This window comes from Phaethon lepturus, unplaced genomic scaffold (assembly GCF_000687285.1).
Source record: "Phaethon lepturus isolate BGI_N335 unplaced genomic scaffold, ASM68728v1 scaffold18714, whole genome shotgun sequence".
In the NCBI taxonomy this organism is placed as follows: Eukaryota; Metazoa; Chordata; class Aves; order Phaethontiformes; family Phaethontidae; genus Phaethon; species Phaethon lepturus.
This window is the reverse complement of record NW_010537182.1, coordinates 23,053-38,807: the sequence shown is the minus strand read 5'-3', so window position 1 is coordinate 38,807 and position 15,755 is coordinate 23,053. Positions and strand designations below refer to the sequence as shown.

At 50.1% G+C, this 15,755-nt stretch overlaps 1 protein-coding gene across 1 annotated transcript; it reads left to right on the top strand.

Annotated features, from left to right (window-relative positions):
* Window positions 1-7,091: 7,091 nt before the first annotated feature.
* On the top strand, window positions 7,092-12,938 carry GPR137C (G protein-coupled receptor 137C; the record flags this gene model as incomplete). Its single annotated transcript, XM_010286418.1, has 6 exons — window positions 7,092-7,135; window positions 7,897-8,125; window positions 10,920-11,069; window positions 11,625-11,747; window positions 11,868-11,983; window positions 12,767-12,938. Coding segments are annotated over 6 exons (834 nt in total), but the record flags the coding sequence as incomplete, so codon positions are not given.
* Window positions 12,939-15,755: the final 2,817 nt, after the last annotated feature.

Here is a 15,755-nt window from a genome sequence, read left to right as displayed (position 1 = left end):
GGTGTGAGCAAAAACTGTGCCCGGAATCCTCGCATCGGGGCCGTGGGGTGCAGGGGTGCGCCTCGAATGCGGACCCCGTGGGGTGGCACGGGAAGGGGGAGACAGGCATGTGCCCTGAATCTGGGGTTGGGGGGGTACAGAGATGTTCCCTGCTCCCGGGTGGGGCTTTCCCTCTTTGCAACCCTAGGAGGGGTGGCAGTGCCACGGGGGGCGGCTTGGAGGACTGTTTTGCATCTTTTTTTAAATTGATTCCCCTTCTCTAAAGGGGACCACAAAGTGGCAGCAAGCAGGGGCTGCTCTGGCCTGGAGTGATGCCAACCATTACGTCACCAGCTAGAGCCTCTTCTGCTATTGTTGCTGCGCTCCCTCCTTCTCTCCATCTCTCAGCTCCGCTGTGAACTGGGCTTGTTGTTCTGCAGCTTGTTGTCAGACAAAAACCCTGATATCCCTCTGCCTCCCCAGACAACAGCCTGAGGTTGGAGAGGTGGGCCCCTTCCTAGCACAATGACCGCTACTGGGACAGTGCGGAGCTGCTTGTTGTTGTTGCTGAGCTGTATTCCTCCTTTTCTGCGTTTCCCATCACTTGTTTTGTGATTTTTTTTTTATCCTCCTTTCTCTAGTCCTTTCACTTGTCTTTGTCTCTTAAAACATTGGCTCTCCCCTTCCTCCTCTCAATATTTCATTTCTGCTCCAGTTTCTCGTGAGCAGCCCTTTGCTTGCCTGCCTTCCAGTTTGGTGACTTGTTTCATAAATAGGCACTACTTTCCTTCTAGCTTTGTTGTTCAGATTCTTTGCTCTGCAGCTCTCAGCTGTTCGCCAGCCTCACAAAGGAATCGCTAACACACAGCGAAACCGCTCCATCGCTCCGATGTGTCACCAATGGGAGTTATGATTTCATTTTCCCGAGGACATCAACATTCACATGATAATGTGAGACTTGGAGCAATTGGGTTGTTCAGCTGTTTTGGTTCTTCCCCCCCCCTCTGACACAAGCACCTGGAAGCTGGGGTAAAAAGCTGTCGGTGTTGGATACGCTGCTGATCAAGTGGCAGCAAAATAACAAATGGTGCATAGTGTGCATAATCCATCTTGTCTGTTAAAGGGAGCCTGACCTACCAATTGCTCCAACCAGTAGGTGTTTGTGTGTTCCTTGAAAATCAAGCTGAGGAAGGGATCCCATGTTCTGGTGCCACAAAGTGGCTGGATTTCTCTTTTCCTCCAAGTCACTGGACTTGACAGCAGATTTGCATCTTTATGGGCTTGTTAAAAGGCTCCTTTAAAGAACAGCAGAGTAAATTCAAATAGGTCCTTAGACTTCCCTTCCTCCCACAATATCTGTTTTTTCAGTGGCCTCTGGCTGAATATACCCCATTTCTTTCTCCTTGAAGACCTAGAGCCAAGGGAAATCCTGTCCAAGGAAATAAGACCATGGAATCTAGAGTGTGGAAGCATAAAATGACTTATTAAAATGGGTATGCATGCCTAATTACACAGAGGGTCTGACACTTGGCTGTGACAAGCAGAATGGGTGTCCAGCACCTTGTGGTAGTTGTGGATGATCGTATGGTGGTGGTAGGTAGCAAAGCCTGCAGCTCCAGAGGTTTGGAGAAAGAGTGCAGTTAGATGGACGGAAAGCTTCAGTGCTTTTCTGGCTTCCATTTTAACAAAAGAAATGAGTAGTGATATTTTGCCTCCTCTCCTTGGGGAGCAGGCTGATAAAACTGGCGCACCCTTCTCTTGGCAGAAAGGTGCCGTGTGCTGGTAGCTGAGATGTGCCTGGCTTGGCTGTGTTCAGTGCTTCTCTTAAAGCACAGGAGGAGTTGTGTTAAGGGGGCTTAGGGTATAATTAAACAAGAGGAAGGGGGGAAGCTATGGTGGAACCACAGCAGTTTAGCTGAAGTGGCTCAAGATCTAGAGGTGACTGGTATGTTTACTGGTGTGACTTCAAGCAGAACCTGCTGTGCAGGGCCTATCTGTTCCAAATTCTTAAGGGCCAGTTGGTAGCAGCCTGTAGAAGGGCATTGGGCTTCTGCTACTCTGGGGATAGCATCCTGGTCTGAGATGTCCTCAGGTAAATGCACAGGCTGCTTCTGTGCTGAAGGCCTGGCTGTCTTTGTACTTAGTGCCTCCTTTGTGGAGATGCTGGGGAAACGGCATCTGTCTAAGCAGTGGAAGAAAATGTGGCCTGTGCTGTGTTATTTAAGCTAATCTTGCTTGATTTACGTAGCTCCTCAGGCTATGTACAAGCTGAGGATGGAATGGTGCTGGGTGGGGGAAGAGCTCCAGGAAACAACAAATGCCCATGGAGAGCTAGCATTATTTTGCACTCCAGGCTGTTCTGGGGCTGAAATTCAAACTCATGAAACTGCCTAGTGTTCTTCCTGTCTGTGGAGAGAAGCTATCCTCTTCCTATCCCCTCTTGGCCTCTGAGATTCCTGAGGGGACATGGAGGCTTGACAAAATGTGTGTGGAATGTTTATTTGGTGGTGACAGTTTCTTTTTGTTACTGCTTTATTTCCACCTGGAACATCGAAAGGTGTAATGCTGTTTGCTTGGGAGTGTTTCTTCCTTTCTGCTTCAGCTTGTAACAGAATGAGTTCCTTTCCAGGAAATCTGAAGTTCACAGTACATCAGGTCAGAATTTCTCAGATCCACTCCCAATCTTGCCTCAAACAGGCAGAATAATGGCTCAGATAATCAACTTGGGGTGCTTCCCTGCCTTGCTTTTGGAATAGCTCCTCTGCTGCCAACTAGACATCTGCTTGAGTAATGCTACCTTTCCCAAGAGTCTGCCAGTTCCTGCTTTTCCCCCAGGGTCACTGTCAGGAGCACAGTACATGGAAATGTAGCCACAACAACCTCCATCTTGACCCTTTCAAAGACCTTCTTGAGCACTTTGCATCCTGGTCTCACTTGGGAGTCAGCAACAATGAGTAAGGCCTTCTGCTGGAGTGGTGAGGCTCTGACGGGCTGCTCTGCCAGACTGGTGTGGCCATAACCCTTAACCTGTCTGGGTTTCTTTAAGTGCTCCATCTGATGAGATGACATCAGCCTCTTTCATCCCTTGCTGCTCTAATTGCGCTGGAGCAGACGTGCATGGAAAGAGCATCCAGCCTGGGAGCCATTTGTCCTTGCTGTCCTGTATCTTCCTGCCTTCTCATATGGAAAACTGGAAAAGCTCCATCCATTCTTGCCTTCTTCCACCTTTTTTGTCTAGCAGACACCTAGCATGTGTCCTCTGCCTCTGAGGGACAGTTGGAAAGGGGACGCTTAGACTCCAAACTGCTCCATCCCTTTGATTCCCATGGGCCCCACAGTTCCTGAATGAACTGGTGGACACGCCAGCAACCAGCTATTCTAGAAAATCAGGGGACATGCACGTTGTACCCTGTGTTCATGATGGCATAGGATGATCTCGGTATTAGTGGGGATGGTGAAAGATCCTCCTCACAGATAGTTCTAACTTCTTCTCAGAGGGGCAGGTGGGGGCTTGAACACTTGTTATGGGGTGTAGTCTGAAAACAGTCTATGCTCTGCTCCGATGCTTGCTTGCTGAATGACTGTGGTGAGAGAAAGAATCTCTGTGGATGCTCTTGCAACTGAGAGGGCTGTGGTCATGTCAAGGCAGAGTATGGTTATGTCTTATATCTTGAGAGCCCAAACTCATGATTTTTTTATGGAGCAAAAGAGACTTTGATTCCATCAGACAATGCCAAGTTTCTGGCTCTCCTGGGTCTGTCATATCTGTTGTGAGTGGCTGTACAAAAACCAAGCTGAAGTGCTACCTGAGGCTCAATGTTAGGGCTAAGGTCCTGGCTTGTACAGGTACTGACAGTGGTCCTTAGAGGTGTCTGTCACTTATCTTCTCTTGGCAGCTGTGACACCTCTAGTACACCTTCTAAGGGTGAATCTGTTAAACAATGCTCTGAGAACATACCCTTGGCAAGTTCACTTTCTAGGCTCAGTGATGTGAGCAAGCTGTTCAATTGTGTGAAATACAGCCAGTCATCACAAAAACAGAAGCCTCCAGCATCACAGGGGACTTTGAGGTCTGTAGCTCTTCTTGGCTTCGCCTTCTTCCCAAGTCTCTGGTTGATGTGAAGTGCTCAAAGGACTTGTGGCTCCAGAAAGACAACTGAGTATTGCCTAACTGTTATAAAAGGCTTACTTAGGAGTAAATGTTGTCAGTCCTGCTGCTCTGGGCTAGTGGAGACCTCTGTTCCTTGTTTTCAGCAGGCAACTGCATGACTTCTGGGACTGGCCCCTTAGCTAGGGGCTGAAGGAACTGTTCTGTTTGCAAGGGTTGCTACTAGCAACTTGGTGTAATGCACCTGTGTGAGGGCAGGGGTCTGTATTTCCTATGTTTATGAAGAACAGGACTATTCCTGAGCATTCTGTACTGGCTTCTTCACGGCAGAAGCCTCTACATCAGCTGTCCTTGGGCTTTGAAAGCAGCAGAGAGAGTCCAGTGCTGAAAGCCTTTGCAAGGCTGTCTCAAGGATAAAAACGCAAAGGTGCATTGTGAATGTTGCTGGTGTCACCTGCTGGCCCAGGCCCTATGAAGAAAAAGCAACCTTCAGATGAGTTATCGTGTCTTAATAACTAAAACCCCCGTAAATGAGCGATGCCTGTCCTTTTCCTGAAGTTATAGGACTAAATAGCTGGGGGCTTATAAAAGTGTAAGGCTGGTGCTGTGGTCTCCCTCTGCTTTTAGTGGCAGCAGTCCAAGCCTGAGTCTCAGGTTGCCATTGCACTCTTAACCCTGGGACAGCTTTGTGTGCCTTAGTCCTCAGGGCTGCAGGGGAGAGTCCTGGGAGACTCTTGCACTGGGCAGCTGTGGTAGCCAGCATCTTTCTGTTAGGCAGTGGCATTCGCCCCCCTCAGCTGCGGGGCTGTTTTCACCCAGGGTGATCATCTGGAATACAAGCCAGGGACTCTGCACTGCTGTTCAGAAGCTGTGGTTACAGACTGCTCTTCTGGGAGTTGCAGCACAAGTACAAATATTCAGATGGATTCCCATGCTGCCTGAATGGGTGCTGAACCAAGAGGTTTCCCAGCTGGATGTCCTTGATGTCTGTTTTGACACTCCCGAAGTGCTTGAATGTAGCCTCCAGGCAAACTAAGGACAGAGGAGGACTCAAGGATTCTTCTATTTTGAAGTCATGACATGGTCCTTCCAAGGCCCAGGTTTCCTGTAACTCAGATGAGCTTTGGGGCTCAAGAGTGGATTATGCCACACTTCTGTACTTCTCTGGGCTGGTATTGACCAGGACAACAGGGTAGAGGCCTTCAGAGTCTGCTGGTAGCACTGTGCCCCTCAGCCATGGGGCTGGATACCTCCCTCTGCTGAAGTACTGTGGCTTGCTCCCCACTAAGTGCTTCTTGAGTTCATCCTCCCTCAGACTGGGGGAGAGGAGCCAGACAGTGAAACTGGCTCTCAGAACAGGGTTGCTGAAGCTGTCTGATGCCCTATAGGAGGGCTTTCAAATGCTGGAAGCTACTACAATGGATCAGACAACCCTCAAATCCTGAAATGTCTCTGGAAATCCTGTTGGCAGGAGCCTGACTTCTGAAGCTTCAGAGTGCTGACTGGCAGGCAGGAGCCAAGAAATCCCATCAGAAAAAAAGCTGACGAAGGGTGCCGGGTAAGAGATGAGTGATCCTTCACTGCAGCCACAGTCTGGAAGCTGACAGGGAGGACTCCTTGCAGAAGCAGTGAAACTAAACCTCCAGACCTCTTCAGTGATCCTGCAGTGGTCCTGTGCTGACTCCACAAGTACACATCTGCTGGCTCTGGGTAGATGGCTCTCTATCTCTTCCCAACTTCCTTCGAAGTCTCCAGTCAGGACAGGAGCTTTGTCTGAGGCTGTGACCTCAGCTCTGGGATCTTTCCTGGTGGGATCTGTACCAGGATCTGCATTTTTCACAGGACAAAACCCAGTTCCTGCCATGGCTGTGCTGAATTGGTGTGTGACAAGTGAGATCCATATAGCTCTACCAGCATGTTCCTGTCCTGCTGCTTGTCCTGACCATGTGTCAGTCCCCTTGCAGCAGGACCACTATGCTCACATCTGAGCTGTGATTTGGGAGTGTGTCTGCAGCTTCCTAAACTGTCCATACTTCCTTAGGCTGGAAGTCCTGCCCCTATAGGCTTCAGCCGGAGCCACCATCCAGCCCAAAGGGACGTGGAAGCTTGTCTGCCGTATTGGAACAAGTGCTGTAGGGCTGCCTGAGTGTGAGCTGATGGTTCCCTTCCAGCCTTCCCAACCCACACGGCTGGGGTGCAGGCATGGGTTCAGGCCCTTGCAGTCTGAGGAGAGGCTTGTGAGCCTTTGCTTTGAAGCACTGGTCCTTCTTGTGCAACTTTCAGCTTCAGTCTCCTAATCCATGGTGTGATGAGGAGATTCACAGAACCCAGATCCACTCTTGGACAGTGTGCGTGGCTTTGAAGAGGGAAACAGTCTGTAAATGACTGACACCTAATAACACTTGTCCGTTGAGTGTGCCATGCAACTTGGTAGGTAGGGCCTTCTACCTCTGGAGGACTTCCTACCATTTCAGAGTTACTTTTCAGCTGTATTTGGCCTACAAGGTGGAGGAGCTGTGAGCTCCAAATACTTATTACAGCTTGTGGGTCCATAATCCAGTACCAGAGGACTATTTTAGATCAGCTATTTGTCTTGCTGAAGCAGCCTTCTCTAACAGGCAAATCTAGCATGATTGAGGGCCTAAAATATGCAGCATAGAACACTGGGCAAAGTAGATGTATCTTTTAATAATCTTGGCGACCTCTGAGTGCTAAACTCCCCGCTTTTCTTGAAGTCCTTAGGTGCGGTGTTACAGTCCTTGTCACATATGGGATATTAAATATGTTTATGCCCATTGAACACCTACATTTGGGCTTGGCTTTTGTACAAAAAAATACCCATCTTTCTTGCAAGTGGGTCCAGTGCAAGACTTGGTGCTAATAGATAATCTAGAGTCTTTCAAGATGTCCAACTGGATGCTGGCTCCCCTGTCGTATGTATCTTCACTAAGCTTAGAGAACCGTAGGTCATGTGAAGTAATGCTGTTGCAAATCTTTCCCCTAGGTCATATTCAAAGTGAAATGTGCATCTGAATTCAACAAGTACAAGTAAGTGATACTTTTCTAACATTACCTTCAAAGCTGGCTTAAGGTGAACTCAGGCTGCAGTGTTAGGAATGGGAGCTTCAGACCCCAAAGACTGAACAGAGCAAATGCCATACCTAGCTGTGCTCTGACAAAGGATCAGTGTTGTGCCTCGGAGCAGGACTGGGAGCTTCAAGGGTACCAAGAAAGCTAAAGCATATGCTGCATGCCTCCATCTATGTCATCAAAGTCCCAGCACTGATGTTGCTAGCAAACTAGGTGAACTCTTGAGGTCACTCTGAGCTGTCCCACCTCAGAAGAGATCTGCAGGATAAAGCTTGAGCAATAGGCGAGACCTGTGTTTGTGCAGCCCAGGTGCTTCCTAGCCATTTCCAGGGAAACCCACAATGGAAAATGAGAGCTCCAGTGGCTCATAAAGAAGTTGCAGTGGTTGTGATGACTCATAGCTTATTGACTGAAGTTGATGCGGAGCTACAGCAACACTTAAAATCTGCAAGATAAGAACCTGACTGTCAGAAGATGAGTCTTGTAACTCATGACTACTTATACTGCTCATGCATTACGAGAGTGGCTTAAATACTCTGCAAATTTGGGCTGTCAGTATAACTGCTGAAACTTGCTGGCATGGTTGATCTTCATAGCAAGCAGAGCACTGGGTGTGCTGGGAGGTTCTCTTGCCTGATGAGACAGGAGGGTCCTGCAAAATGAGCCCAGAATTGTCTGACTTGAACTCTATTTGTTTTTTCCTACCACCATTTCTCCAGGGTCCTGCTGTATCTGGGCTCCATATTTACCAGCGTCCTCTTCTTAGTTGTGAACTTAACTTGTGCAATGTTAATCCATGGTGAGGTGCCAGAGAACCAGCTGAGGTGGACAGTCCTTGCCCGTGCCCTAGTCAACGACAGCCTCTTCATTGTCTGTGCCATCTTGCTGGCTTGCTGCATGTGCAAACTAGGAAAGATGTCTTCAGCGAATGTCTACCTCGAGTCTAAGGTAGGTAAATGCCTTGTAAACACCACTAACTGCACAATCATCAGCTGGATTCTCAACTGGATCTGTGTGTGCTTACTCAGAGCAATGCTGTCCTGGTTGCGCCTGAGCTACTCTTGCTCAAATACTCCTTTCAATGTGGAGGTGGCAGCTCTTGGAGTCCTCCCTCCAGAAGGTGTGTGCATCTGCTGTAGGAATAAAGTGCCCTGCATGTTTTCGGGGGATACATTGTCTGCAGCTTTGCTAGCACAACAGGAGACTGAAGAGCTGCTTATGCTTTTCAGGCTTAGAAGTGTAACTTAGGGTTTGACTGGAAGAGAGGGCTCTCTAAGAGCAGCAGATGCTGCAGTATGTTGTCGCTAAGGTCAGTAGAGTCTGCAGCATATTGTTATTTCTGGCAGATGCATAACAGCCCCTTGCAAAGAGGATTCCCCCAGCAGCCCAGCTTTAGCTGCCTGCTTGCTTGAGTTAGAGGCAGTGCTCACCTGTCCTGGATGAGATGAGCATCTTAGAAGGGGAGAGGTTGTAGGTCCTGCCCCAAGGCAGAAGGACAGGAGAGGGTCTGAACATACATGATTCTTCTCAAGCAGGTATGAAAGTGGATAAGCCACCAGCAATCTCATCTTAGTGTGGCAATAGGCTGCAATTAAGTGTACACTTGAGCTGTCTCCTCTTCCTCTGGGAAGCTGTATCACTCCTATCAAAGGCAGTGACTCCAGGGTGGGGACCTGGCTTGGTGAGAAGGGCAGACAGCCCTCTCTTGATGAGCCTTGAAAGACCTATAGAAAGAACTGAGCATAGTCTGGCTCAAGGAAGCCAGCTGCCTGCCTCTGGTACTTTTGAACTACTGCCTTTTCCTGGCAGTAAAGCTCCTCACTTCTGAATTGCTGCTTTCCAGGTGTCAGAAGGTGGGGCTCTGGCCTCCTGCAGAGACCTTGTTTCCAATGTGCTCTCAGTCAGGTGAATCTATATGGGCTTAAAGCACTGCAATGCCTGGCTCGGGGTGGAAGCTACCTGGAGTGTAGAGCTCCTGGAGGCTGTTGGATGCCTCTGTCCCGTCCCCCCCTCCCCCCGGAAGAGGATGAAGAGGGTGACACAGGCTGCCTTGCAGCAGACACTGCTACAAAGACATTCTGGATCCACACAACTGCCTTATGTTGGCTGGAGGCATTTCCTTGTTCCTTTGCAGGCCATCTGCATGACCACTTAAAGTCGCTGTGGCCCATTGCTCCTTCTAGAAAGGGCAGCTGAGTGAAAGCTGAGAGGGCTGCCAGAGCTGTGCTGTCAAGGTTGAAGCTGAGGCCTTCTGTAGGAGAATTCTGGCTCTCTTAAGCAGCAGAGACCATCAGTGGTTGCCCAGAATCCAGGATGTGTGGGTCACAGGCAGCTGGGAGTGGCTGCCTAGCTGGCTCTTGTGATGGCTGTCCACAGAGGCCCCAGATTGCAGCTAGGTGATCTGAAGTGAGACAGGAGCCATGACTAAGCTGAGAACCTGCTCACATCCCTGCTTGCATGGGCCAGGTATCCAGCTCTGACTGGCTTTGGACACTGATTAACTTATCAAGTTCACCCAGCAGTAGTTTAGGGATGCAGTAACTTCCTCTAGTTACATGCCTGAGGCTGCTTGTGGGGCCTTGCTTTTGTACAACATGCTCCAGAGAAGCCTGCTGTCGGCTGAATACGCAACCTGGCTGTCTGGTAAAGGTCTCTTGCATTCAAATGCTGTCTCCCTTCCCTGCCTTGAGGCATCCCCTGACTTTGTGCTGTGGAGAAGCTGCAAAAATAGGGTGGGGATGAGCAGAAGGTTACACAAATGCCTGAAAAGGTTGCCCTGCCTCCTGAACTCCAGCTGTGAACCTTCTGACTCAAAGCAATACAGTGAGGCTGGAGGGGCCTGGTGGGGCTGCTGTCTCCACTGAAGGTAGAAAGGTTTGAGCCATTTGACACTTGAGAAGGAGGCTGTGCTGTTGGACTGCTGCCAGACCCTATACTGTGGTCCTTGTCAGCTGGAAACTTGCTTCACTGGCCTTTCTGCCTCTTATTCTGCTGTCCTGAATACCAAGGGCTCAGCTAACACTGGTAGAACAGGCTGCGTTCTTGTGCTTCCATGGTGTCATGGGGACTTCTCCGTTAGCAGCACTTTCATGCTGACTCTTCCAAGGCAGTGCCTTGAGCAAGTGCTGTAAAGCTAGGAAAATAGAGCTAGTGTACCCATAGCTTGGATGTGGAGCAGGTCAATGAGATGAGCTTCCTGAGCAGATTATCTGCTTGAATACAAAGGCAAATCAGCTGCTGAGATGTGTTTGCCCACTTACTGGCTTCTGCCATGTAGTGACATGGTGGCTACCAGTAGCTATTAAAAGCTCATTCACCAGAGTGAATGAGCTGGTGGACACCTCTGCAGTGGACTCTGATCAGGGTGTAGAAGCAGCAAGTTGATTTATTAATGGCTATTGGTTGGCCGCCTGGGGACTATCACAGAAAGGCAGTGGGTGGCATAGCATCTCCCTGGACCATCAGCTTGAAGCTGACTGGTAAGATCCTGAGAAGGACACTCCTGTGCCTCGAGTCTTCCTGATGACACTGGCTGTATAGCTCTGCTACTGCAGTGAACTCATGACACAAGAAAGCTCTTAACCAGCTCTGAATATTTTAGTAACAACATACAAATGTTCTAGGTCATTCTTGCCTGCACAGTTTCTCATGCATTTAAGGGCGGGGGGCGGGGGGGAGGGTGTATGGAAATCCCAGCTCTGTAGGAAGGTCTGTATTAAAACCGTTTTTCTCCCTGTTCTAGGGAACATCTGTCTGCCAGGCTATTCTTGTGGGATCTGTAGTTGCTCTTCTGTATTCTTCAAGAGCTTGCTATAACCTGGTAGCTGTGGCCATATCTCCAGACAGTGTTCCTGGTCCTTTTAACTATGGCTGGGACAACCTTTCAGACAAGGTAGGTGTCTGTGGCCCCCAATCCAGAGCTAGTAAAGTGAAAGGTAGTTACTCTACTGTCCTGTGTGGGCATGTGTAGGGGAAAAGGGGGTTTATGTGGAGGTGGCTCTTTTGCTGGCTTTCTGCCTTCAGAAGCCCTGCTTTCTCTCTCCACCAGCACAAACATGAATTTCCCTCTATCTGGCTACTTCTCCAGGAGGGACTCCCTGTTGTGCTCTTCAGTTTTAGCCTGCCAGCTCCTCTTTTTGGGGGAGAAGAGGCACAAGTCAACTAGAGCAGAAAAGCAATGCTTAATAAGGTGTGGCTGTGTGCAAGGGAGAGTTGTTGGTGTGGGGAGGGAGCTAAAAGTACCCTGGTAGCACACTGAAGAGAACTAGGTCACTAAAAACAGTAGCAGCAGTCAGGTAAGGGTCACTATCCTGGTTTAGGGACTTCTGCCTTCATAAGGGTTTCTCTGCATTCCTAGTTCTAAGCTGTGTGTTTTGTCCAGCTTTGGGAGCTGTGTAGCTCTGCTGATGGCTAGGACTATACAGAAACCTCTAACTTCTGTCCACAGGTGCATGTGGAAGTGAGCAGTGAAGAGTATGTGGTGTTTGGAGTGGTCCTTTTCCTCTGGGAGCTGGTGCCAACGACTTTTGTAGTGCTGTTCTTCCGGGCTCAGAGACTGAGTCAGAACTTGGTAGGCCTGAGCAAGCTGCTGTAGCTTGAGGACCCCAAGGTGCCTGGGGTGTGGGGGCAGACCTTTGGGAAGGCTGTCAGAAATACCTCGCTTCTGGCGTAACTCCTTTCTCTTTAACAGACTCCAGCGGGGATGGTCAACAGTCACAGTTACAGCTCCAGAGCCTACTTCTTTGACAATCCGAGGCGCTACGACAGCGATGATGACTTGTCACGGCTTGGGGCCAGAGAAGGAGGGTAAGCATTGTGTTGGGCAAGGGAAAGCACAGCTGCCATTCTGCTGTCCTGTGTGGAAGCAACAGAGCTCTTGGCTTCTGCTCTTAGGAAAAAATTTTGGTAGAAGAGGCAGCTTGGGCAAGGAGCCTTCTGAGTGAGCTTGTTTTTCTTCCCTTCTGCAGCTCACAAGGAGCTAGTTTTTAGACAGAAGCAACCAGCTCTGAGAGGTGGATATCACACTGGGTGCTTACGGGTAGAAATATGCCATGGCTACAGACAGGAGGCCTCACCCAGGAGGGCTGATCTTGCTAGGATCCTTCCTCTGCTTGAGGGGGCAGAGGGCTCTTAAATGACCTCCAGAGTGTCTCCACAGGAAAGAGGTGCTGAAGTCCTGTGAGGGACATGGGTTTTCTGGGAACCAGCTGGGACAGAGCTTGGCAGGAGCACCTGGTGTGGGGGAGAATAGTCAGGTATCCTCAGCAAAACTGTCAGGGGAAACCTGACAGCCTGTTCCTTGCTGCTCAGGGGTCTGAATTCCACCTGCCCAGGGGTGTAGTGGAGGGTTCAGAGGTTTGGGCTCTTCACAACCAATGTTGTAGGGCTTGGTGCTCTCCTCCTTGTACCTGTTTTGTCAAAGCCAGGTTCCTTGGGGATATCATGCCTGCATGCTGTATCCAAGTCTGCAGAAGCAGGCCACCCTGATCAGCGCTGGGAGCAGAAGGCTTTCCTAGCAGTGGAGGCTAGCTGCAGCCAAATTATTCATCTCTAAGAGTCCATGTCTGGTTTTTCTGTCTCTCCTCCCAGCTTGGCCACCCCTCAGTGCTCTGGCTGCTATGGGTCCCTGGCTGGGAACGACAGCTACACGGTGGGTCCCCATCTCAGCGGAACCGCTACAGACAGTGCCCCCTTGCTCTTTGCCGCAGGCGGCTCGGAGATGAATAATCACCATAGCTCATACCCTGCACCACAGAACTGAAGAGGCTGTAAGGTCCCTTTCTTCCCAGAAGTGGCATTCATGTATAGGATTGTAACCTGGTTTTCTCTTTCCTTCTTCCCCTGAAGCATCTATAACTCATCAACACAAACATTCCACTACCTGCTGCAGCTGTAAGCAGGACTGAGCCTATGGCTGCAGACAGTAAGCAAGAGAACTGTGACTTTAAGGTACCATGTAGCAAAGTGAAGCTGAACTCTCTGGAAGCTTTTTCTTGGTCTGGTCTTCAAGATGTTGGCAGCTAAATGCACCAGAGCTTCCTCACTAGAAAAGAAACATCAAATGCATATTTGCACTTTTATCTGCACACTTGGAAGGAACGAATCTCGCTCAGACTGTGCTTAGTCTGAGACTGTTCTAGTTACTCTTTTAATTGCACATCCATAGCTGGGAGAGGCACTGTCTTCCTGCAAAGACATGTTCCGTGAAGTACTCTGCATCCTGCCTCACTTGGGAGTGTGAAGCTCTGTCAACCAAGCGGGTTACGGGCAGGGCCTGCTGTGGTGAATGTTAAAGCATACTGTGCCATATTTGCACCCGGCAGGGCTGAGGCCTCGGGGCTGAGTGTGGTCTTGCTCTGCCTGCTGGTCCTTGTTTCACCCGACACGCTGAACCTAGCTAGGACTGAGGGTTCAAAGCATATCCTGGCAGAGGCCTGTGAGGGCGAGACCAAGTGCTCCTACTGGCATTAAGGTTGTAACCAACCCGCTAGCTCATGGCACAGGAAGAGGGCTGGCTTGGACCGTAGCTGCTGTCGAGTGAGGGGGCAAGACCTTATGGGCTGCTGCCTTCAGGGAAAGCTTAGAGCTGGAGCTGGCTCAGCAGGAGTGTGCGTGGAGGAACATGTGTGGCCCAAAGCATGCGTAAAACTAGGGCTGCTTTAACTGGCGGGTGGTGAGAGCAGTCCTGCTCCCTCTCTTCACCCGTGGTGGGGCTCCCTTTTCCCCCCTCAGTATTAAATTGCATTTAGTGGATAACCAGGAGTTTTAACCTGAAGTGAATGTGAACTGGTGGGGTCCCCACTGAGGTGCAGGAGGTGTCCGCTTGTGGAGGCAGTGCTTCCTGCTGCAGAGGGAAGGGGCAGACACTGCAGCTGTCTGGTCCCTGGGCTCCTTGCTCTCCCTTCCCCTGCCATGGGGCAGGACCATGGGCCTGATGTCCTCCCGCTGCCCCTCTAGCTGTGTCAATAGGGCTCAGTGGTGTACATGGGGTTTGAGTGTGCCTGTGCCAGTCTGGGAGGAGGTTTCTCTGTCTCTCTGACCAAAATAGCCAAGTTTGACCTGGGCTATAGCTCCACTGGGCTCTTGGAGATGAGACTTGATGTTATTCCTGGGTTGTCCCTGAGCCTGATGTGGGGATGAGCGAAGCAGCTTTGGACACAGCTTTAGAGGGAGGGTACTGGGTCCAGGGAGGGCAGCTGCTCTGACCTCTGTCTAATGATGGCCTGAACTGGAACTGCTTTTAACCTACCTAGAGCTGCTCCTGCTGTTGAAGCACAAGTCTGATGAAGGATGCAGCTGGGGTGAAGGACTTACCTGTGCATGGAGCAGTACGGTGCTGCCTGGCTCTGGGACACTGGGCTGGGCTCTGGTGCTGGAGGGACCCTGAGACAGCCTCAGTTTCCTCAGCTGCCTGTGGGAAAAACCCCAAGCACTGGGACAGCCCCAGCCTCTCCTCACTGTGTGTGCTCACGAGTATGGCCTGGTCACCCCATCACCCACCTCGCTTGCACTGAGCTAGATGTCACTTGTCACACTGAGAACACCCTGTCCCTCTGTGTGGTTGCCTGTACTGGCTTGCGGGCCTCTCCCTGCTAACCTGCTTCACTCTTGCTGGCCCAAAAAGAGCAACCCCTGCTGCTTTTGAGAGGAGGCTCTGAGATGACAACTGTCAGCACATCCCTCTTGCTCTAGCACTTGAACCAGAGAGCTCTGCCCTGACTGCGGTGGCTCTCCGGGCTGCTCCACCTTACACCATGTAAGGGACCTGTCTCCTTGCCTCGGCTGGGTTGCTCCATCTCAATCACTGCTTGACTTATGGCAAGGCTAATGAAGGACCTGGGCTCGGTGCATTGCCCTTCTTTCTTCTCCCATAAGTCACCAAAGACAGTAAGTGACGCTAGTGGCCCCTGTTCTTGCTTAAATTCCAAAGCACTAGGAGCACTTTAAGTTTTTCTTTGGAGGGAAAGGAGTGTAGTGCAAAAAAAAAAAACCTATTAAAAAAGGGCTACAGGCTCATTGTTCATATTGCACTGAAGCACACACCAACAATATGATCTTCCTGGCATTAGGATGGCAGGTCGGGGCAGTGAGTCTTGTTGCTAATGTACTCGTGAGTGACTGGCAAAGTGTTTTGGTTTTATTCGTTTGTACGGATGGCCGGTAATTTCAGAACTCTGACCGCTCCTGCTGGGGGCGGTCCTGTGTTTTACTGAAGTAATTTATAGCTGAGAAGTACAATGACTTTTTTAATGCATAGTTGCCTTTCATTAAACTTTCTTTTTTTGGTATGGTTTAACAGTGTTTTGGCTTTGCAGTCAGGCAGCAAGCTGGCTGCAACAGGAAGCTGTGGCCAATGAATGTACCTATTTGTTCTTCACTAAACTGTAACCAAGCACTACTATGTTGAAATAAAAAAATAAAAAAAGTTTCTGTGCTGGCTTGCTGGTGGCCTGGCTGTGTTTTGCTCTTGGTGCGAGCCAGCTCCAGCCCTGGTCCTGCAGTCCCCCTTGTCCTGGCTGGGGTCTTGTTGGCCGTGCTCTGCCGAGACATGGCCGCTAGCGTGGGGGAGCAGCTGCCG